The 24923-nt window shown below is 36.2% G+C and overlaps 1 protein-coding gene across 4 annotated transcripts in view; it reads right to left on the bottom strand.

Moving 5' to 3' along the window:
• The window catches only part of TTC8 (tetratricopeptide repeat domain 8), a 60339-nt gene that overhangs the window by 14999 nt on the left and 20417 nt on the right, over nt 1–24923 (bottom strand). For 2 of the 4 annotated variants that reach the window (XM_074585470.1, XM_074585468.1), the window contains 6 exons: nt 19230–19259; nt 14995–15115; nt 11099–11162; nt 10790–10949; nt 9792–9881; nt 6129–6173 (listed from right to left, as the gene is read on the bottom strand). In XM_074585470.1, the coding sequence (XP_074441571.1) occupies nt 6129–6173; nt 9792–9881; nt 10790–10949; nt 11099–11162; nt 14995–15079 (444 nt within the window). In that variant the 5' untranslated portion in view covers nt 15080–15115; nt 19230–19259. Of the gene's footprint in view, nt 1–4628; nt 4932–6128; nt 6174–9791; nt 9882–10789; nt 10950–11098; nt 11163–14994; nt 15116–19229; nt 19260–24923 lie in introns of those variants that run through there. The other 2 variants (XM_074585469.1, XM_074585471.1) reach the window with 2 other exon arrangements.

The raw sequence follows: 24923 nt of genomic DNA, 5'->3' as shown, positions 1-24923 counted from the left end.
GCCAGTTTCAAATATTGTAGAAATTGTCATCTCATTGCTAATATCAGAGTGCCTCCACTTCTGGGAATGCTTAAATGTGTACAGTAAGGAATACTTCTTCCTTTAAAAAGTCTGTGAGGTAAGTAATTATTTTATGACAGATAGGAAAATTAAATAAATATTCTAAAAAACAGATAGCTATTGAAGAGGGTGGAGGTCTAAAATCTCTTTTACCTGGTATATTGGAAAAGTACGTATTCTAGTCAATGGGCTACCATCAGCCACCACAGACAGAATCTATGGCTTTTCATGTTTTAGCTATAATATCAGCATTTCTGTTAAAACAAATAGATGTGTGCTCTGTACCAAAACATACCAAAGAAGCAATTGTTACTGTTCCTTTTTTTTTAATTCCATTTTGCCCCAGAACCTGTCAAAGCCACGCTACATTTGCTACTTGTATTTTAGGGATATAATCAGAAATAGTCTAAAAAGCTTTAACGCAGTATTTTTATAACAAAGAAATTACCTTTTTTTTCATTTTCATAAACATTTTGCAGACCACAGAAATCAGAAACTAGCTATATATTAGGAACAACATGGAAAAGTTCTGTGCACCGGCCACCCAGTAGCAGAGGAACCAATAATTTCCAGGAAAAAAATAATCTGGATACTTGAAATACTAGAAACAGCCTAATTTAGTGACATCTACTTCTGTGTTCGATTCCTGTTCTTCCTGCTAGTAAAATGAGGCTGCAGGTAATTAACAGGGTGCAGATTTGACATAGCACAGCAAAGTTGCTTAAACAAATTGCTCTCTCTTGTCTCCGTGAGAAAATAATTTGTTTTCTGTAGCAATTCAGGCTAAGGAGTTGCAGTGATGCTGTCCTCAAGAGAAAGAGACAGTTGTCATTCCCTGCCTCTGTGACAGGAGAGAGAAAACCGAGGAAAGCTTACAACTCTCAAGACACCATTTCTTCGGGTTAGGTGGAATCCTTGAAGACCTCAGATGGCAGCTCTTATCTCGGTTGCCCTTTGTTTCTTAATGGCTTCACAAATTGTACAACAGGGCCTCTGGACACTACAGCTATAATGGGGAAGAAGCTTGCTTCAAGACAGAAATTATCACTTTCCCTTCCAGACAGATACTTTTTTTCATCTGAAGGTATGTAAGAAATTTTGTTCCAGTACTGGGAAAATTTGGGAAAGTGGTTGATGTTAAAACATCGGTTACTTCTGTTGCATTTACAAATGTATAAACAATGTGTGTGTCTGTCAAACACCATACCTGCTTCCAGCACAGCATGAGCAGCCACTTAAAGTAAGGATCACACTGCAAATAACGTGCTTCAAAGAGTTTTCCTCAGAGTGCTGTGATGACAAGTATTCAAGAAGGATTGAATTTCAAAAAACGATCCCTTCTGTAGCTACACATTCAGCTTTCTTTTTGGTACCCTAATTATTTCTGATATCTATTTTATGCAAGGCTAACAATTCTGGCTGCTATTGGAAAGGGGAACTAAGACCGCTTCAGGCTTAGAAGGCACTGACATCAGCAGTTTATCTGTCGGGGCAGATCATCAGCTCTTACTGGGATCTTATTACTAACATCAAGAAACAAAGCATGACTTCATTTTGAAGTTAGTTTCTGAAATTATGTCATGTTTTTATACTTTCCTATTAAGGAAGTAGGAAAGGAACAGGAAAATCCTGTTTCTGACACTTTACAAGCTATCACAAAAAACTTTAATCCAAGAATACTACAAATGTTACCATAATTTTCTAGAAAGTGTTTGGTGTTTGCCTGAAAAGGCTTTGTGCATATCAATGTCAACTTTTTGCATGCTAGTAGTTATCGACTTTCTGCTGGTATTACAACAAAATCTTTCGACAATGTGGCCTTTGAAATGTTAGCAAATTGATTAAAATAGACTTTTAAAAGTGAAAGCCTTCACCTTGCCATGTCAATTCCAACTGCTAGCATATTTCAATTTCAGTTTCCTGCAATTTTTTTTTTTTTTAATTGCACAGTTTAGGTACAAATTGATGTTCAATCTGCACAGCATGTTAATTTTAAACCAATCTATAATAGCAGTAGTAAGTGTTACGTCCTGCACTCCTGTGTATTGCTCAATGTTGGTGCAGTCACATTAATAATTAGAAGGGAAAATCAGCACAGGTTGTGGATTGGCAGATACCGGGATGTCCTTTTAAGGATTTCTGCTCCTAATGTACATATCAGAAAAAAACCCACAACCCATTGATTGTCCCAAAAGTTTTAATAAGCTTTAGGATATAATTCATCATCTGGAAATGCTGGTCAGATGAAATTGTTACTCCATAGTTACTCATGTACGCAGGAGCCCATTTCAATTACAGTATTAGCCCTGGGAAGCCTTTCAGAACAAATTTATTTTACTCTCAGTTCTTATATTTGTGTAAATAAAAATAATAACCGCCCCTAATACTTAGTGGGTTTTCCATTTGAAAAAAAAGTTTTTCTCAAACAATGCTTCAGAGCTGTTTTTAAATGAAAAAGAATGTAGATTCTTTAATTGTGACTCTATTTAGCATGATTCTGAGACTCATTTTTTTAACATTACTTTCCTTAGCTTATAACTTTCCTTATAACTAAGACTTCCAAATTGTCTATCAGCTGGAAAACAGCTTGTAAGGTTGTAGTAATTTATTATTGTATTGTAAAATTAAATTGGTAAATGTACATTTGTTTGAAAATTGGTAATTTCATACATAGTATTGTATGCACCAAGAAATTAAGATAGATGGAAACAATAGCAAGCGTCTGCTGCTTCTTTCCGGTGCTGTTGAATGGCAGTAATTCTCCCAGCAATAGTTATTGACTAAAGTCTTATTTGTAGCCAAATCCACACAGGACAGTCTACAAGACAGCTGAGTAAATTACACTAGCCACAGTCAATTTAGCACAATTTCTTTTGCTGACTGTCTTCTGGATTTCTATAGTTTGTAAATCTAACATACTTCCATTATAAATGGATTTCTATCAGAAAGTATAAATGTCAGTGTATTAGGAAGAACTAAGGAAATATCAGAGGTCGTGACTTCTGGCCCCAAGTATATACCGTACACTCATGTTTCTTCCTCAGGACAAAGTGTCTTGTCATCATTACCCACCCGTGAATAATGGCAGAATATGAAGTCACAGCCTACTGCCGACAAAAAGCAGCAACTGAACTCCTTCTGGACAAGTCTTTTAAAATTTCCCTGCTCTTAGAGCGTTTAGCCCATAAGATGGCTTTCAGAAATAGCTCAAGGCGTACAGAAGGTCGGTTATGAAGTATACGTGTTCAAAATGAAACAAGTCAAGAACAATAATGGACAGCACAATGCATAGAAAATTCAATAGTAATTTCTTCAGAAAAGTGTCTAATTTTTCATTAAATAAGATGAAAGACTTTTGAATACATTTTCAAGTCCTGAAAAAGCTCAGTGCTTCTCTCTTTGCATCCTGACATTTCTGATAATTGATAGATTACAGATGTATTTACTTTTAATTTGAACAAAGTTCCTAGTATTATTTGTCCAGTTGAATGCACACTGATTAATGATATTTCTCAACTGAAATTGCTGAGGCTTTTTTTTTCCTCTTTCTATATACCGGCTGAATACTGAACGGAAGATAAATAATAAAACTGCCTTTGCTTCTTAAATAATAATGCTGTTGAGAACAGCACAGACTGTTCCAGATCAGCACAGTGACAAAGGAAGGATATTGTCACTACTACTTTTGTGTTTTATTTGCCAAAACTGCAGGAACCGGTCTTCCAATTTTACCCATGCAGAAAATCCACAAGTAGAGGCTCTTCAGTCTACACAGTAACAAACTTAAGCCAATTTCTCAGGCTTCCAAGCCTCCCAAGCTCTTTCATTTCACCTCATGCAGAAAAGTGGTTTTTTTTTTTTAAGAATGTGCAACATCACGCAGTAGCAGGTAACACAAAGATGCGAGAGATGCCAGTGGATGTTCTCATGGGTGATCAAGCAAGATCCAGATCAACTTTTAAACAGTTAACTTATGTGCTGTTTCTCTGCTGAATCGTAAGTGACCAAATTCTTTTCAGGCAGAAGCAAAAAAATCAATTAATGAAATGCACTTGGTAGGAGAGGTGAAGAAACTCATGACTGCACGAGTGATGCAGTCAAGTTTAAACAGAAGTATTTCTTTTTTTTTTGTTTAAGAAAAAATAATGGAGATGAGGTTCAAAAGGAAGGGAGGAGAGTCTGGAGAACAGAATTATATTGAAAATGGTGTAGAAAGTGCAGAAGAAATGAGGAACGAAAGCAAATGAGAGAAAGCAAACTGAAAAGTTAAAAAAAAAAACCTCTTCAGAAATACACATTACATTATAAAGACACCTCATACTGTGAAGCGTGGCACAATTTTCTTCCCTACAAGATGCTATCATTAACCAAACACGTTGATCTCCCTCTCATTACACAACAAACAGTGGTGACTAAGCTGACACTTCTTTGCTTATGGATATTTATTCAAATGGCCAGGGTACATAAAAAAACATAGGCAAAACTTTTTCTGCAAGACCTGCAAGAATCCTGCAGGATTCTCAGCAAGGATTTCAAAATACATGCAGCACAGTGTAAAAACATCTTACCATTTTTTTCTGGAGTGCTTGGAAAATTCCTTGCATCAGATGAAATTATCTGTCTAGCCTAGAGATCCTGCATGTCCTTAAAGTGTAGGTCACAGGCACGTGTGGCATCTTATCAAGTTACCCTTTTATTCTTAGCGAACATAGTTCTCAGTAACAAACAACATAAATTTTAATTATTAGTGGCATAAAACCTAGGCACTTTCTTCACATTCAGTATCAGAATATGTAAATGTCAATTTCTATTTCTCTCTGACATTTCTGACTGTTTCAACCATATTTTGGATTAACAGTGCACTGCATCTCAATCCTCTTAAAAGAATGCTATGCAATAAATTGACAGGGCACAACTATAATCATTTGATACTAGATTAAAAAGCTTCACATAGCAGTACATTTGGAAATGGTTCTGATCTATGTCAACAACAACAAAATATTTTATTGTACATTATTGATTAACTAGAGAGTTTAACTTCAGATCTAATCACAACCGGTTAGTAGTATTGCAGAAAATTCAATAACTGTTTAGTCAGCTATGCGTTATTGACACAAACGGTTCTTTCAAGCAAACTTCAAGCAGAACATCTGATTCCGTTTCAACTGGGTGCGTATATCTAACTTAGTAATGAAATATTTTGACCCTTCATTCATTGAATAAATTAATTATTTCCCTGGATGAACTGCCAAAAATGTTCTGCAACCTTTCTTATTTCTGAAAGTTTAAACAGTATGTACCCAAACTTGATCTTACCCATTCGGTGCAGTAACATAAGAAGAACCACATTAGAAACATTTTGGACAGGGTACGAGGGCAATGGTATAATCAGGAAAACTTCGGAGAACGAATGTTATAGGCAATCATACGGACACTATCTTTCTCTTGAGGCCACCAAACACCTCAGCACTATGGAATTAAACTTCTAGAAAAAGTCGTACTGATTTTTCTTTTTCCGCAGTTTCACCAAATACTTTTCCTGCCTATTCACCCAAATGAATGAACAACCATCTCAGTAGTTAAAAATGTCAAATGATGTTCAATTCAATCACTAACTATTTTGTCAGGTATTTTCACCTTCTTCTGTTAGTGGACAGCCTTCTGAAACTTATTGTTTACTCTGAAGCATCAGGAACTCTGAACTTTCTAGGCAGTTGAGCTACCTGACATGTAGTTTCAGCTACTGCTTAGGCTCCAGTAAATTCTGTTAACATGAAACCATTAGATACAGGGATCTTATCATGTTGACAGACAACAGACCTAGTTTTAAGCATTAAAATGTTTTGCCTCTCAAAAAAGAAAGCAATCCGTATCTTGGTATTTGCAAACTATCGTCTCTGATTATCATCCCTATAAGAAAGGACTTCTCTCCCTTAAACAACTTGTAATGCTTCACCTCCGTACTCAGCTGTGATGTACTACCTAAATCCTTAGTTTAGCAGAATACTAAAAGAAATAACCAAATGATACATAATAAAAACTGAAAATGGAACATATGAATTACTCACATTTTTTACGTCGTTTTCATGGTGAAAAATATATTCGAACAACGCCTGTCAAGAATATTTAAAACATTATCACATTTGAAGATAAAAATTGATATTATTTAGAGAAATACAGAATCTTGATTATGCTAGGCAAAAAATAATTCTTTGTGAAAGCAATTACATTCATACATCACAATTGCTGATGTTTACATTTAATTAAGACTTGAATAGACCAAAACTATAGATGTGCTACATTGCCATGACAGGAAAACATTTTAATTCTTAATTTGTTGCAAGAGATTAGTGGAATTGTCTCTTATCTTTGATCCTCAAAGTCACTTTAAAAAAAAAAAGCCAGCTGTAATTTGAAAGTGGATACAGATTTGAAAACCTGATACCATTTTCATAAGTTTTTAACTGTAAAATCAACAAGTGATCTAACAAAGACTTTTTGCAATGTATAACAATATAACAATATAACAGTATTGTGCTTCTGAAACTCTAACACATCATCATAACACCAAAGCTTAAAGTAAGTTACATGCATCAGCTGTGTTGCGGTAACTGCTCATAAACCCACAACAATGGCACGGCAATATAAATGCATCTTTATTTACTCCTGTAAAAAGCTAAGCAAGTCATACTACCTTGCAGCTGTTCCACACTAGAACATACAACAGCATATAACAACTTACTGGGGTGGAATTTTAAGTGAACAAAATTATGTTGAAAGATACTAAATGGAGATATTAAAGATAACCAAATGGAGACTAGAAGCCTCTATTCCCAGAAATGTAGTATGGGTGCTAGCAACACAAAGTTCAATTGAGTTGAACCTTGATCTTTTTCTGCATGCAAATCCCAGGTCTTAATTGCTTCAAAAGAACAGAATGTTTTTCTAAATGCTTATTATTCATTATAAAAAAATAAGAAAATATTGTCCCACAATGAAAGAAATAAAGAACAGGAAATCAGTCTTCTAACAGCTTCCATGACTCTTCTGCCAATTTTTCTTAGAAAAAATTCTTAAAAGATTTACCTTAAGGAAACTAGAGAATTACTAATGAATTGTCATTGGAGACAAGAGAAAGAGAAAGGAGATGCTGAGGGAGCTGGGCATGTTTAGTTTGGAGAAGAGGAGGCTGAGGGGAGACCTCATTGCCCTCTACAACTACCTGAAAGGAGGTTGTAGAGAGGTGGGTGTTGGTCTCTTCTCCCAGGAAGACATTAAATATTTATAAATAAACACACATTTATAGGGAGGTTAGAACAGGTGGATGACAAAAGAATAGAAAATAAAGAAGTAGCAGAACATTTCCTCCTCTAGTTCAATGACAGAGAAGCATTCAGTAAAAGCGAGTAAATCTAAAGTGATAAAAAAGATGTTTTCTCGCATGGCTGGCACAAGGAATTACTGCTGTTATCTATAGGCCCTGACCTTCAAAAGGATTTAAATGACAGCACATTCACTTGGATAAAAATATCTAGAGTTATCTTAATAACTCTATTAAAAATCCAAAAGCTAAAAAAGATAAAACATCTTGTTTCATGCCATAAACCAGTTGCTAACTGAGATTTACCAGAGGCTCTCTCTGGCAATAGGTGATACCTCTTATGTCTACTATGCAGTTTCCTGCGATAACGCTTAACATGGCTGATGCTTGTCAGAGAGAAGCCACATTCCAGTATACTTCAAAACATCGGAAGACCTAGTCATGCAATGAAAAGAGAGATAATCTAACTTAAAAAAGGATGTGATGAGTGTACTTTGCAATCACATAAAGAAGTAGTACATAGGAGGAGTATATACCAACACAGGCTAATTATGTGAATTTAATCGTTGCAAGATTTATCATCTTTTTGCACCTGGGAGAAGTGACAGCTCAAAGAGTTTTAAAACTTTAATCAACGATCCTTAACACAGAGTGCAGTCTGCAGTCTCACCTCCTGCTTTGTTTGGCTTTAGCCTTAATGCTGTCTTGTTTAAAAAAAAAAAAGTTACAAATCCATGTAGCTCCAAATTTAAACTTAGATCTTCCATTCTGTGTGAAATGTTAATGTCATAATGTATTAGCTTCATAATACTGACAAGTACAGTTGCTGCCTATGGATGTTTCTATGACTGTTGCTTTACATTTTTTGGCATAAGCCCCTTTTCATACAAAACTGAAGGAAGACAGAAAACATCCCAGAAAATGCTAATGAAAAAAAAAAGAAACTGTTAAAAATATATACATTTCTCATTCCTGAGAGCTGTTGCTGAAAATAAATATTTAATCTGAAAGCTAACCGAACACAATTAAAAGCTATCTGTCTTCAAGAAGAAGAACTAATCCTAGTTTCTTACGGATGTGTCTTGTGTATCTTAATCCTTCCCAGGTTTCTTACATTCTCCCTACTTTACAGACTGTGATGGATTTAGAATAACATGTTTGCTGGCTGATTGCTGGCAAGGACATAATTGGACAAAAAGCCTGCAGTTTTTTCAGAACTGATAAAGAACTGACTCATAACTGCCCTCAGATGATAGTTTGGAAGTCTTTCATTATCTCATCAGACTAGAATTTACTATATTTGGTATCTGTTCTTTCTAGTTTGGTTAAGAGGCCAAGGGACAGAGATGTAAGGAGCAGGTGGAGAACACAGTGCAATCACCCAAAATTTATTTCCGTTGAAAACCACATTGAAAAGCAATGCCTTACATCAGTCTAGATCAGGTTTTACAAAACAAAGGAATTTGCTAATTGTTTATGAAAAATTATTAACTAAAGTTTTGGACTGGAGGAGATAATTTCCATCAGCAGGTTATTAGGTATTGCTAGTCTTCTAAGAGTGTTCACCACTACATTTCTCGAAATAGACTGAATGCATGAGAGTTCTATCGACTCGATGTTGCTAGCCATATATACCTCCTCGGAGTGTGTCTGGTAGTCATATGACGCCTTGTGCAAAACAAGTTGTTGGTCTCAGCCCAACAGTTGCTTTTTTGTCAACAAAGTATGCACAGAAAACATCTTAATCTATACAATTAACTGGGTGTGTTGGGGAAAGACTCAACCGAAAGGCCTCAGAGTGATAAATCATTACACAACTTCAAGCCCCTTCCACTCAGAGCTGAAGCCCGTAAGTTGGGCAGATAACCTGCATAAAGCTGTTCTATTGGCAGATAGTCTCGATTTCAATGGCTGTCAATCATAAGATCTTAACTTAAAATGAAGAAGAATTCTGACCAAAAAGATGAATTTTTTTTATATAAAAAGTGTTAACTCATGCTATAAAATCAAAGGGAAAAATCTGAACATTTTTAGGCAAGGATTCCCTTCTATTTGTACACAGAATCACATTTCTGGACAGTAGGGAGGGTTCTGCTGGGTTTTTTTTCCATCTGGCTGGGTTTTTTTTAGTTGCCCTTCATCACTCCTATACAGACAGTTCAAAGTTATTTACCAATGGAATATTTTATTTTATACAAATGTTTTTCATGGGTTATACTTTCAACATAACCTCTTCAAATTCAAGTCTGGTAACCACAGTCAAAAGATATGTAACACACTATTTTTCTGAACTTTACACCTACAACACAGTTCATCACTGTTTGTATCCCCAATCCTATGTACAGTTACATTAGAATGATGCCAGAAAATAAGAAAAAGATGTCACAACATTAACCAAAATAGTACGTACCTTTGCCAGTTTGGGTTTTTGAGCATATTTTGCTAAATTCAGTCGAGACAGATTTATGAAAGGGCCATCTGGATTTGTTATCATTGAAGCCTGAGGGGAGAGAGAAGTTTTTAAGTGGGAAGATCCCCTACATTTTTCCTGAAAAAATTTCAAAATAATAGTAACGTACAAAAAACCCACAACCAAACAAAGCCTTTGTAGATGCACTGCTCTACTGTGCAGTACAGACCCTTCTTAGTGAATTCCATCTTTTCTGAAAGTCAGGAATTTGCCCTACTCCCACACAGTCCCTGAACAAGGTTGCATGAATCACCGTCTGGAACTACCTTTTTCTTCCCTCTCTCCACTATCTCCGTAACACGCCTAAGCATGAAGCTGGGACTAACTCCTAGATGGACTGAAGGTAGTTGGGATACAATAATGAAAAAATATTCAAGAAAGAATTAGGAAGATCAGTTCATACCTGCAATAGTGGGGATAGTGAAAAGAAACCACGTTTTGCCATTAAGGTGATGTTAATCTGTATTACATATTTATGCCAGTTGCAGTTTATTAGTTTTGCCAACAGAACAGGATAAAACTGGTATAGTTTATTTTCCTTATCTTCTGAAGTGACAAGCACCGAGAGATTAGTAATTGTTTTGCAGTAAACTGAAAAACCTGAAGAAGGTTTCAACATACTTATGGTGAAATCATGTCATAGTCTTTTCATGGCCTTCAGCGAATAAAAATGAGTCTCACAGAACTTGTGAATTTGGAATTTCCATGATTTTCTGCGAATTTCTGCATTTATGTATATTTTTTATATAAACCCACAAGCAAATTAACAAGTAACATTTTCAAACTCTGCTTTGAAAACAATTTAAACAAAAAATTAAAAATGCTCACCTCCTTCAAACTTGAGTTTAGACACAGCTTTTAAATCAACTCCAATGCCACTGTACCAGACACTATGACCACGACAGCCATCATTCTGAGAACAGAGTCAAGCAACTTACCGTTCCTAGCCTGCCATATCTCCCAGAAGCGCTAGTAATTGGGCGAGCTGTGAGAGCTGTTCGAGGTGTTTTTATAGCCTGTTCCATAGTACTTGGCCGTCCACTTTGTGTGCTGGGTCTCACAAATCCTGTAATAGGTCTTCCTGATTGAGTTACTGGCCTGAAGGTGTTAAGCACATTATCTTTATGTTGAGTGGTATTTATTGATAGAGAATTTAAACACTTATATCTGAAGCATTTCATTTTCAGAAATTTAGGATTTGCTCATTTGTATCTAGTCACATTTTTAAAAAATAAAAAATCACACACCTAACAGCTGGGCTGGGGCCTCCACCTTGGCTAGTTCCAGGGAGTTTCAAAGATGTTCCTGGTCCTATAAAATAAGAGCATTTCTCACTTCATGTTGAGATACTACACCCTTGTCCAGAGGACTTTAAAGAATTATTGTATCTTACAATAAACCGGAAATTTCTTTGTTCAAACTGAGGGGACATAGCACTAGACAAAGACGACAAAACAAATCTTGCACTATACTACTGATAAATTGTCAGATTGTTGCAAGAAACACGCCACAACAAACATGTTTTCCCACTTTTACCCTTCCCATTTTCTCCACCATCCCACTTCAGGGGACTGAGCAAGCGGCTGTGTGGTGCTTAGATGTCTACCGGGGTCAACCCGCAATAATTCTCAAGAACATCTTAGGAGCAACAGATAGCATCTTCAGCTACAGGGCAGATGGAAAATGACATCTCATGTCATTAAGCCCATGTAAAACCCCCACCCACAATTTAGGGCACAGTAAAGTTCAAACTCATCCATATCCAAAGGTCACCACTGAAAACAATGAATTGGCTTGAGTCCAGGTGAACAGATGAAGGGTCCCCCTTTCACACATTTCTGTTTTGACAGTGGATCATTAAGAATTACTAGTTCCTGCACGTAGATTTTTCATCACCTTCACTGACATTTGATTATAGTCAGTTTTTCTAACCTCCTAAGTGAATGTCTAAGAGATGGTTTTAAAAACTTGATTAAAAGCAAGATGACGTCTATACCTTCTGGTCTGTTCACTGCTTGTTACCGTGTACAGAAAGAAAACGAGATTTAAGTTGAGACAGCCAGTTCTTGACAAATCGCTGTTACTCATTTACTTACTTTCTAGATACGAACTGCTTTTACTCCAAATGTTTCCAAGAGCTGAAGTTAAACTGATAGGTAGTTAGTTTCCTTCCTTCTTTTTTCCCCCAAAATAAACCCCAAGTTTGCCCTTTTTCAGTCCTCTCTCTCTCTTCTGCCCTCAAACTGTAATTACCTCTGAGATAACACTAGTCCATTGTTTAAGCAACTTTAGTAGAGTTGTCCAAATCGATAACTTCTTACCTAATCTAAATACCTTCTAGTTTTTTTAATCCATGCTGATACCAAGCACCTCTGATTCCAGTATTATAGTAGCCACCTGGCTACAGCTGTATTTAAAGTTAAATAATACAAAAAGGTATTAACCATGATCTCCTTAGTAAAACCAACAAAATATGTAAGCGATGTTAAAATAAGGACCAAAACTTAGGATTCTCTCTTCTGTATGGCCACACGTAGGACCTCTGTTGCTTACTTGTTTTTTATAGTCCTGTTAATCTTCAATCTTTTACTCCACAACAGCAAGGGTGGACAGTCCACCCAACAGCAGTTTCTACCATGATAAGTAGGGCACTCTTCTGAGAAATGGAGAAAGTGGCCTTCAAGTTTTCAAGCTAGCAGACAAGGAACTAGTCTTCCACTTTCTGAGACTTTTTTTTAACTGTGACAATAATATAAAAATGGTAGGGCATTAAATTCCCTTTTCCCGACATGTTTTTTTTAAAACCGATGGTTGTTTTGTGCTTTTGGTCTACTGGGAGAATGCTTAGAGGATTTAGTTCCGTTGATCTCACCCCAGGCAACTCAGTCCTTATTTGAGAATCCCAACTGAACTAGCTATGAATAGGCATCAAGAGGCCACAGCAGTGCATGTGGCCACTAACAGCAACAGAATTTGAGTGTAATTTCAGCAGTTAGTGAAGAATGCAGGTGACTCCTTTAATGCCCTAGTTTATAAAATAGCTGTGATTATCCATAATGCCAATTAGTATTAGTTTCTGAAAAATATGTTGTCAAGGTAACACTTTTAAACAAGATTACAACTTCAGCTGATAAAATTGATGGTGTTAAGAGTCCAAAGGTAACATACTGGGAATTTTCTGTACAATGATGCTATAGGACACGTTTATTAATAAACAAGACTGATAGAAAATTAACATAGCAAAATTATAAAAATTTAAAAACTGGTGGGATAGATTTCATTATATATGTGTGAAGAGGAACCACAGAAAAGTAGTCGTTTCCAGTGGACCCTACACAATTTAGCAATTATTTAATAACACAAGACTGAGAGCAAAATCATTATTAAGGTAGTTTAATCTGGAAACTAAGATAAGGACAGATACAAAATTGAAATGGACATGTAACTGATGCAAAAGGATTTGAACTGCTTAGTAAGTGAAGTACAGACAATACCAGTTGTAATATGGGAGGTACTACAGATTTTTAAGTTTGTAAGCTATAATTACAGTGGGGGAGGATATCCTGGAAGATTTGCCACAGTAAAAGACCCTGAGTCCAGACCACACTAACAGCAAAAGGCCACAGTCAGCAAGCACTCATTTTTATTAAATCAGGTGTAAATGTAGAAGTGATCACAGAATGGCTGAGGTTGGAAGGGACCTCTGGAGGTCATCTGGTCCAACCAGGTTCAAGCAGGGTCACCTAAAGCCAGTTTTCCAGGACCCTGTCTAGCCAGTTTCTGAATATCTTTAAGAAGGGAGACTCCACAACCTCCCTGGGCAACCTGTGCCAGCACTCAGTCACCCTCACACTAAAAAAAGTGTTTCCTGTGTTCAGACAGAGCCTCCTGTGTTTCAGTTTCATAATTTACCAAAGACTGCAGGGGGTTCTTTCCCTCTGGAAAGTTCTTATACTTTCTGAAAAACTCTGTACTAGCTCAGGCACATCTAGTGGATTTGAAGCACGAATACCAAAGTCTTATCTCAATGATTCAGGCGTCCAGGCTATGCTATCATAATGATCTTCCTTGGCTTTGGAATCTGTGACACATTACCCAGAAAGTCACCTTTTTTCAGTTTAAATATAGTATGAACGTACTTTTCCAGAATGCCTTATTTCTCAATAATATTCATCAAATGATTTTTCTTAGCAGATGGTCTCTACTGCAGGGGCGTAAAATCAAATAGAAGTCTAAATTATATTATTATGCTGTTTTAAGACAGATACATGTAATTAGACTATCATAATGTATAAACACAACTTAAGTACTGCTTGACTGTTTATATGTCACCAAGCATGTAATGATAATTTTTAAAAATGTAATCAGATAGATATGCAATTGCCTACTTCTTTCCAGATGAGAAAAGCTTTTAATGCTTCAAATATTAGTTCTGGCCTACGGCCAGTTCTTCCCTTGAATTCCTTGACATGGGAGGTGGTTGAGAGACACATCTCAATAAGATGCATAAAAATTCCCATGTGGATTGTACAAAAGGAACAGAGAAAAACAGAAATAATGCCAAAAAGTAGTGGAAGACTACTAATTACTGCCGAAGCTGAAAAGAGCTGCAAACAAGAAACAACGATAGGGCTGAAGAACTGCCTTGGGGAGGAAGAGAGGAAAAAGAGAAAAACAGAAGACAGAAAATCAGTTCAGAACATGTTTGTGGGAAATAATAAAAAAAAGGTGATGTCAGATTTGGCTGGACTGTTGCCTATAGTACAGGCATACGGATGAGATTCACAGTACATCAGGGGCATATATTTTTCTCTAGTTTTCCACGGTGCCTAAAGAAGCCAGCAAGGAGTAAAAGAAATCAATGCACTTATGGAAAAGAGCCAGTGAGTACAGAGATGCAGAGGAAAAGCTGACAAAACACTATTTGTCTGAATCCCCATCTGATAGGCCTAAGCACTACATCAAGATCATGTGGTGTATCTCAACATCGCCATGCAACCATAAAACGATATAAAACTCTTCTTGTAGCAATAGCTAAAAGCCATATCAGGTCACCGGAGGATGTACTATTTTATGCTAGAAGACAATCCTGACCAAAAGAACTCTTGATGCTTCAATGTATTTAAGTGGAAGTCGTTCTTACGTGCGACTTGTGCAATGGCATTTTCATCTAGCATAATCTCTGCGATTCCTTCTTGATCTATATCGATTTCATCCACATACACCATTTCTGTCAAAGCTCGTGTTTTCAAGCTCCAGGCAGCCTGAATGAGGATAAAATAAAAAGTAAAATATCTTCAAGACACCAAGTAAACAATCTAATCAGCAATTTTTCCATTTCACAGTTTTAATAGGCTTGAATAAGGTTTTGAGTTAAACAGCTGGGTATATCCATCAGTTTCCTAATGGAGGTGGAAAGGGAACCAAGACTTTGGACCACTCTTTCGGAGTGAAACAGCTAGAGTTATTGAGTTTGGAGGACAGAATTTCATGCCTCATGAAAAGTTATGACTAATTTAGGTCACAGGCAACTCTCTGAGATCTTGTGCTTTTGAAAAAGTCCCCAGCTACCAGTGCCATTCAAAACCCACCGCTGACAGACATCTTATTTAAATTGGGATGGGACAGGAAGGTAAGTAAACCACTGTAATGTGAAGTAATGCCTTTCCCAGGTATCTGTTGGAAAAGAAGGAAAATTTTTTAACCAGCAGTTAAAGATACACTACGTTACTATTCACAAGTGACAGTCTTCAGAAAGATAGTCTAAAACTCCTTTGTTCAAAGCATCAGCTGTAAAAAATGCATAAGTGTATAGATTAGGGATCTCAGATTGTGAGATTATTGGAGTACTTGTTAGTGAGCAGAACAGACAAATTACTACATTAAATGTCTTGGAGGATTATATGAGCAGTGTGAACAGGCAAGCATAATTCTAGCCTATGTGACAAGCTTTGTGTAGACTTTGTAGAGACACCAAATCAATGGGGAAAATTAAAAACGATGGCAGCCATACAGAAGTACCAACAAAACAAGTACAGATCCAACCACTTTGATAACTTAATATGCCTCTAATGTACTCATAGAGCTGGCATGATAAAGGGAGCCACAAGATCAATTCCCGATCTTCCTTCAGATATTGAACAGATCATCATAAATCTTCCAGAGTAAAAATCACTGCCAAAACAATTAGATTTGTTTCTTTTCTGACATAGTGTATAGCAGTCTGGTGGAAAAGCATGTTTAATATTTGCCAAGGAGACATTTCAAAATAGAACAGACTGATGCTACTTTAATAGAACTAAAGGTCAAACGCATAGAAAAAACTGTTCTTTCAGTAAGGGCAGAAGAAGATCTGGACCTCAGGCTTATTTAATAATTTAAGTAATCATTTACTCATTTATATTGTCTCAGACCATCCCTTCCTCTACACTTCCCGCATATTTCTATGCAACTTTATAACTGTCTATCAAAAAGAAAGTATATCTAAAAATGTTGAAATATTTAAGTCTCCTTTTTTAAAAGCGCTTTCTTCCAAGCAGAAGTAAAGGAGGGAATTAGCCAGCCAGTTCAGACACAATTAGAAACCTTTGTTCAAGTATGATGAGAAAGGAACAGGGCAGGATGATTTGAATCTAGGCCAGACAAACATAATCCAGATCTGCTTTATTATCTTTTAGTTTCTTCCTATGTATAGCAGGGTGACAACCTTTAATTAGCGTTGAGATTTGCAGTTAGATGTTCAACACCCTTAACTGTTTTTCATTATTCTATAGAAGTATTTAGTTTGTTGAATTTCTAACACCTTGATCGTACACTGCTTTTTTCAAAGACACATATGTCTGCAGTCAACACAACCATGTCTATATTGTGAATATGCTGAAATCAGAGCTCTTAGTATAGCCAAACACAGGCTAATTTCCTAGTAGAGAGAAGAAAAGCTGCCCATAGTAATGATATTTTCCTGGGAATTGAAAGTAGCAATTTCTCCATACTAATTGCCAAAACTGGGGCCAGTTCTTAACATAGACATATCATTGTGGTTTTTCCAATAACAAATGTGAGATAATGTGTTTTTAAAAGCAACATGTCTCTCAGTCATTATTGCAGAAATATCTGTCATAAAAAAATAGATTCCTTAGGCTGCTCTTCCAGTCTTTCGTTTGAAGTTTCTAGTCTGAGGCTTCACAGCCAACATAAAATTCAAATATCGCATATTATTCCTTAATTAAACATCAGTCTGTAGATGAGAGTATTGCCTGTAGCAATGTTTGTTACAGGACTTCTGATCAAAACAGCAAGAGAGAGAAAAATGTTAAATTTGTCACTTAAACTATAGAAAGATGACCTTTACTTTGGGAGACAAAACGACAATTCAAAATTCCTGACTAGTATTTACAAGACCCATATGAAACAAAAGTATAATTTCTATGCATGCACACGCTTATCCTAAATATGTGAAAAATCAAGGTGTGGGAAAAGGAATTAGAAATGAATACTGACACACAAATACAAAGGAAGATGTAGGAAAAAGATCTTTTTTTCAGAAGAATTAAATGAAATTTCTGGCACATTTTCACTCATAAAAAATGTCTACTTATTCATGAAAAGTCACATAGGACTTTATTATAACAACAGCATATGGCTATTGTCTTACTTTTTAAAAGAAAACCTGAGATGCACATTTCTCTGTTAAAACAGACCCTCCCCAACCAATTTTGATTTTTTTTTTGTGTCCATAAAGTAAAGGTGTCTTTTATCACATGCGATGTAAAACTCATGCAAGGTTCAAAGATTTTCTTAACAGCTCAGTAATTTCAACTTCCTATAAAGAATTTGTACCAGCAGTCCTGGTATTTCCTAGAGCTACTTTATCCCTGTATGAAGCCTAGTTTCTGTGTTGCAGTTTTTAGTTATCCAGAAATATTTTAACAACCCTGTTCATAAGAAAGTACACAGTTTTAGTAATTTACTACAGTACAACGCAGCGATTTTTCACTCAGTGAAAACCTGTAAGGGTTTAATCTGAAACACGAACTTCAGCTGAAAAACTTCAATTAAAATGATTAAGAGCAGCACAAAACTGGAAGAACCACAGTGGCAACAGTGAGAGGAAGGCTCACTTATAATCACAGAAAGCCATAAAAATAAATGCACACATTTCTGAAGATGACTTGCATTTTTATGAAAAGGACACTTAAACAGTAGGAACAAGAAAGGGACAACTCATTTCAGACAACCCACATATTCACAACGTAATAACAGGTTTCGCTTGTTTAACTCATAACCAGAACAGAACTTTACAATAACTAATAGTAACTAAAGAGGGAAGGAATATCTTAAATACCATAAGTACAGAAAAGTGAGACAGTATTTCTTAAGAAATACAAACTCCAGAAAGAAAAGTGACAAAGTGTTTTCCACTTAGATCCCGAGAACTAGTTTGTCACTGAATAGAGCATCTTCCTCTTGTTTCTGAAAAGACCAAAAACGAAATAAAAAAAAAAACAAACCCTTAAAATCTGAATCTAAATGCATTTTCTGAATCTGGCAACGCACATTTCTAAGAGGTTTCATTCTCCGATAATCCTTTCCATTACCATAAATTTTATTCCATACCCAATGAAAACCCCAGAACGCAACAACTACCTTGTGAAACGTAATCTTTAAAGTCACGGAGATACCCGGCAGTATTTCACTGAAATCATACTGTATGCAAATAACTTGCATGACTTCATTGCATTGCATTGCATCATAAAATATGTTATTGAGCTGTATTCAAAGACGCAAGTAGCCAAAAGATGCCACCACCTGCACATTACTGTCCTTCCCATTGCAGTAATCTAGTGCTAACGTGGACGGAGTGAAAACTAATTAATCTCAGTCTTCCATCCCTTATGCAAAGCATCATCATGCAGGTCCAAGACTACCAGACTCTACAGAAGGTAGGCAGTGAGAATGAGCTGTAGGAGCAGCAGGAAGGGCATGGGTAACAGCCCAGCATTACATCGCAGTAAATGAAACATGAAAGGGATCCCTAAGAGCATAAACATTGTTCTGTCTGTGAAATACACATTGGCTTTTTCCTGATCTCATCAGCAGATAAAGGTCATTCAGTTCAAGAGTCAGTGTAGCTTTTAGAAGGCACTAAGATAATGAACTGCCGAATAAACCTATAGGAAATATATGAGAGAAATAAACTTCTATCAAATATAGAAGCTGCCTATTTAAAATACCCCTTATCGAATGCACTACCTTACCAATGATGAAAAACAAATTTATGCCATCAAGGATTTAACAACAGAACAAGTATTATTCAGCATATCAGATATTCGTACTAATGATTGTATCTAATAATTGTATTTATGAAAAGAATTTTACCTGAAACACGGTGTATTCAGAATCAGGCTCCTGAAAGGAAGGAAACAGAAACTGAAGAATGGGAATGACAACTAAAGAACAACAAAAAATGCAATTATACTCTCTGACCACCTCATTTTGCACAAATATTTTCTCTCTGACACATATCCAAATTTCCATTTTATTACACTATGTCAACTTACACACATTATGGAGCTAATCAATGTTTTACACAATGAAAACAGATTTGCAGTAAATACATTTTTCAGATGCTTTCTTGCTTCTGCTGGATCATGTTCGCCAAATCTGAGATTAACATTACAAAATTATTACATTGAAAAATGGTATATTTAAAAAAAAAAAAGGACAAAAAAGTTGGAAGACGTAAGCAAATCTCTCAAAAGTTAACCAGATTATTAGGCCATTGCCTTAAGAATGCCCACATCATAAAATCCACCTTTGTGCATTTTTGTTTGCTGCTGATGGTGATCACACTGATATCACTGAAGTACATAAAAGAAAATTTCTGCACATACTGATTTTTTTTATGATGGAAATTATGTATTTATTGTATCCTGACCAGTAACGCTTAAGTGGAATAAATATCAAACTAATGGCTTATTACACCACCCAATAAACAAAAAGAAAACTACCAGATGAAGTTTACTACAAGCCAAAAAGCAGGAACTTGCATCTGCTTGAAAACTTGAGGTAAAAGTGAGTAAATACTAACAACCGGAAATGCAGGTTTATCATCATTTATTGTGTAATTAATCATGTTTATACAACATTTAAACTATCCTTCAGGGCTTCTGCTGCTCACTTCCAGGGACCGGGGAGGAATTTTTCCTCTCCAAGGTATTACTTAGCTTTAGGGGGAATGACAAGGAAGGTGGGATACAGATGTTACTTTTTCCTAACTCACTATTAGTCTTCTGTAGAGTCAGATCACTTCTGCTTCTAGAGGCAGTGGAAAATTTCTTCCATCTGGCCTTGTGTAAATCTACGGCAGTTAAGCCAGCTATATTAGACCGAACATAGAACCTGAGAGTAATTCAGACTAGAAAGGAACTTCAGGAGGTCTCTAGTCCAAAGGCCCGCTCAAAGCAACATCAGTTGAGGTTGCTCAGAGCTTTGTCCAGCTGGGTCTTGAAAACTTCCAAGGATGGAGACCTTGTGCAACCTGCCTGACTGTCCTTAAAATAAATGTTTTTCCTTATATCAAGTCAAAGCCTCCTTCATTTCAATTTATATTCGCTGTCTCACACTCCATGCACCTCTGCAAGGGGCCTATCTCCACCTTCTTGATAACCTCCTTGTACGTATTAGAAGGTTGCTATTAGATCACACTAATGTCTTCTTCAAGCTGAAGCATTGCCCAGCGTGCTGTTACCTTCCTTCACAGCCAGGGCACCCCGCTGGCTCATGTTTCACCAAAAGAATGGCAAGGTCAAACTCAGTCTTTTCCTCTGTAATATGAAACACGGTCTACTTTTTTCAATTTGAGCATTTTTACTCAGTAAATTCCATGACAGCAGGGACCTGGAAGAATAGTGATGCTCTCACATCTTCCTTCAGTAGTGTACTGGAATTTCTGTGGCCTTTTAAGGATCATATTTGTAATCACAAACTTGTTCACCAGTGTTAGAACGCGTAACACAGCTTATAAATTGAGTATTCTGTGGAACTAAATGTTAATTGAGGGATCAATCTCAGCTGTCTGTGATGTACCTGGGCTTGACTAAGGCATGGAAACTGCCTTTATGTTTTCGATGTATGATTAAATGAAATCCAGCTTCTTTTAATATGTTGTTTTATTTATAGTATTTGTCTTCCGAAAATAAACTGTGCCAGCTTTCTAAGTAATAAATAAAAGGACATTGAGATATTTCAGCTTGCATTTTATTCACCCCATTGTGTCCGAGTGCTAGAGCACATACGGTGTACTAGGAAATGGTTTAAGAGCAGTAGGTGATCCTCCATACCATATGTGCTACAATAACTAATGAGGACAAGGTTAGGAACATTACGTCAACAGTAACTCAAAAATGCCTTGATGTTACAGATGTGTATCTTACTTTAGGCACTGTTCATTCATTTAAAAAATAACTTAAAAATTAAACAAATTTGCTTATGTAGGAGCATTCATATTACTAAAAATTTCAAAAATCACATCCCTCATCACTTTGGAAATCAGTAGAGTTGACCAATAATATTTACTAAAAACTTTGTGCTCTCACAATGGTAGGTGATAGTATGCATTGTTCATACCCGCTAATATACTGTTTCAGTTTTTGACAAGAAGTAACTTCAGATTTTAAATAACCCTCAAGCAGGTGATAGAACCCTCCCATTAAACGCAAGTCTGGAGCAACAAAAACTAACATTAAAATATAATACATTTTAACAGGGGTGGATCCAGCAGTTGCTACTCATGCAAGTAATCCACTAGAACTAGATTCCGAATAAAGATTTCTTTGAGAGGATTAACAAATAGTGTCGCCCCGTAAGCTTGTATCTCAAAACAAAAGGTCAAATTTATTCTTCATTTACACATATAAAGCTCCTTTGAAATTAATAAGATTGTAATAGCAGTGAAGGAAGGATTTAACCCAGATCTCTAAATCCACTCAGGGCATTTTAAAATTAAATTTAATGTGTAAAGTCTGTTTATTTGAAGACCAAAAATATTTAGAAAAATTAAGTCTTCTGATGCTTATAGCCTTGAAGAGGTAATGAACCAAGAGCACATGCCTTATATTCTAATAAAGCTTCATTCTACAATTAATTTCAGGTGAGTACGATTTAATACATGCAGAATATTAAAATTAGCGTATTCTGAAAATGCTCTTCAAATGATTAAGAGTAGAAACACAGAAAAAACATTACCCAGGAACAATGACTTCACTGTATCACTAATTTTTATGCATAAACTTATTAATTACAGTCTCTTGAACCAATAACTGATTTCAGTTCAAGACACTTTTTCAAATCAAGTTCCATGTACATACACATATCTGTGATAACTTTATTATGACCTTGCAAAAACCAGTATGCAAGTAATAGCAGCTGAAAGTTCACTGCGGAGAAGAAAGGACGAATGAACAAAAGCAAATCCCCATAGCAGACCATTAATCAAGTTAAAGACAGGACATCCACTGCATGTCTATTAATTACATTAGGCAATTTTTTTTTTTTACATATTGTTAAACTACAGCAGGCCTCATACATCGGTGCTGGTTATTGCCTTGAATCTGACATATGGAACACAAAGAAGAGTAATCAGATTAGGTAACTAATCAGGATGATCAACAGAGACAGCCCTGGATTGTATTTCCTCTAGGTCATGCTATTACTATAAGCACAGAAGACAACGCTTGTTTGCTTACAATAGGAAATAATTAAACTGAACATCAGTACTTTATGGGTTTGTATGCCCAAATGCTAGTCATAGATAATATAGCACTTACCTATCCTGCGATAAGACTGTCAGCATAGAGGTAAATTCCATCAATAAAATTTATATACCTAACTCTTAAATGAAGAAACCCACAGAACGTTTTACAGAAAAAAATATTCGTCTACCATAAAATCTAACTCAATAGCAGCTAATTATTCCTCTATCAAAAAGTTCAGCACATTTTATTCATTAGGAACTGTTCAGGAAAACATAATTGATTTTAAAACATTTTGATTTCATTGATGTGTTCTTTAAGAATTCAAGCTTACAATGGCACAGCATTTGATAACTGCTACATAAGAAAATTCCTGATTCATGCCCAGTTGGCTGAAAGGTCAACACCATAACTTAAATACCTCCTAGGGCTTACTGCATCTGGTGACTGAGTTCAAAGAGAGTTCTATACCAATTAAGATACTAAACGAGTGTACATGTAACTATTAATTGGATCATCAGTTAACTTATTTTTGAGACCTTCAAATAATCTTTTGCCATGTTCTTGAAGGATAAATTCTTAAAAATCATTATACTTGTGATGAAAACATTATGAATACTAAGCTATATGTATAGGGAGTGGTAAACTAAGACATCTATGAAGAGTACTGGACAAGAAAAAGTCTTACTACATTTATAAGCGTGACTGGCAAAAATGCCTACTTCCAAGGCTATTGTAGAAAACTGATTTCAGCTGCCCGTAGTTTTGTGACAGTGTTGCAGATGCAATGGAGCAGGAGTGGTGCTGTTATTTAGCAGACCAGCTCACAGCTGGGAAAGATCGACAGGCTTTCAGACAAGCAAGGTGGTCTCTTTCAGGCATGAAAACATTCTCAGATTATGTGCTGTTAGTCTCTCCCTTTACTTACTTACTGTTACATTACATGTCTTAGAAGAGAGAAGGCTAGTTGCCTGAGCATAAAAAGGTTCTGACCTATGACAGTCACAGTTTAACTCAACCATTCCTGCGCATCTCTTTAAAGGATGCCGTCTCCCGTGGCTGGGTTCATACCATATCCTAACACATGCTTATACCCTATCCAATCCATGCATGAAGTGACCAAGGCTACTGTTCTTATGAGATCCTTCTTTCCCTGTTTGCAGAGGTTGGGAGGCAAACGCTTAGCAGGATATGGGACAAGAGGATGAGAACAGATGGCACAGTGATTACAGCAGCTGAGTATTCCCTTGTGCTGCACAGCAGCTCACTTAATCCAAACTTTCTGTAAGGGTTGTCATTTGTCCGTTTGCTTTCCTGGTGCCCAACATGACGTATCTTGGGCCTGATTTGCAGAAGTGCTCCCATTAAGGGTTTGACGATTAAATGTTTTAGAATTGCTACATGTTTTTTAAGCATAATAAACCACACATATTGGGCTAGGTACCAAAAATGATACATACTTAATTTTAGATGTTTCTGCAGGTTATACTAAAATACTAGTAATGTAATTGACACAGATGGAAGATGGCACCATTTTCTGGCAGGTGGATGAAGAAGACAGAAATAAAGTTGGACCAAAATATTTAAGAACTACTGACTTCATTAACATGCCACCTTCAAAAGTAGCAGATTTCAGAAATCATCAGTCAATCTACATGAGAATGGTCTTGGATCCTTAATTAACTTTAAAAAAAAGTCATCTTAGATCACTTTTCCAGTATTCACAAATACAGCAACTTCACTCATATGCTACCATTAGAATAAATACAGAATAATGCACACTAGCATTGATTAGGCCAGCCAGGAGAATTAAGCCACATACATCACTTATTTGAGTTCTAATTACCTCAGTGTTCAGCCTTGGAGTTTAGTGTCTTTCAAACGTTTTATAAAAATAAAGGTTCTGTTAAATGCGAAGTATTCATGCTGCAATGCATAAACATGATTTGTTTTTTCATTATGTTGTATTAAGTAGGTTCAAAATAGTTTGTAAGGTTTCAACTACATACGAAACACATTCTTGAGGCACGTTACTATTTCCTTTACTCTATGCCTGAAGTCTAGCAGGGCAAACGTGACAGACTGGTACCTGAAAGCAGCAAGTGTTAGACAGTAATGAGCTGAAAGTGCAACAACATAGTTAGGGAAGAGACCTGCAAGGCTTTACAAATGAGAAGCAGAATAATACAATACAGGCTTACTTGGACAGGTAACAAGTAAATACTAAGATTTTGTGTTGATTACAATAAAAAGTGTAAAATCTAAGACATCATGAGCACAGGAGACTGAAGAAGAGAAATGCCATTCCACGTCTAATTGC

The sequence above is a fragment of the Larus michahellis genome, chromosome 4 (assembly GCF_964199755.1).
Source record: "Larus michahellis chromosome 4, bLarMic1.1, whole genome shotgun sequence".
Taxonomy (NCBI): Eukaryota; Metazoa; Chordata; class Aves; order Charadriiformes; family Laridae; genus Larus; species Larus michahellis.
The sequence above is the reverse complement of the archived record's forward strand: the minus strand, read 5'-3'. Positions and strand labels throughout refer to the sequence as shown.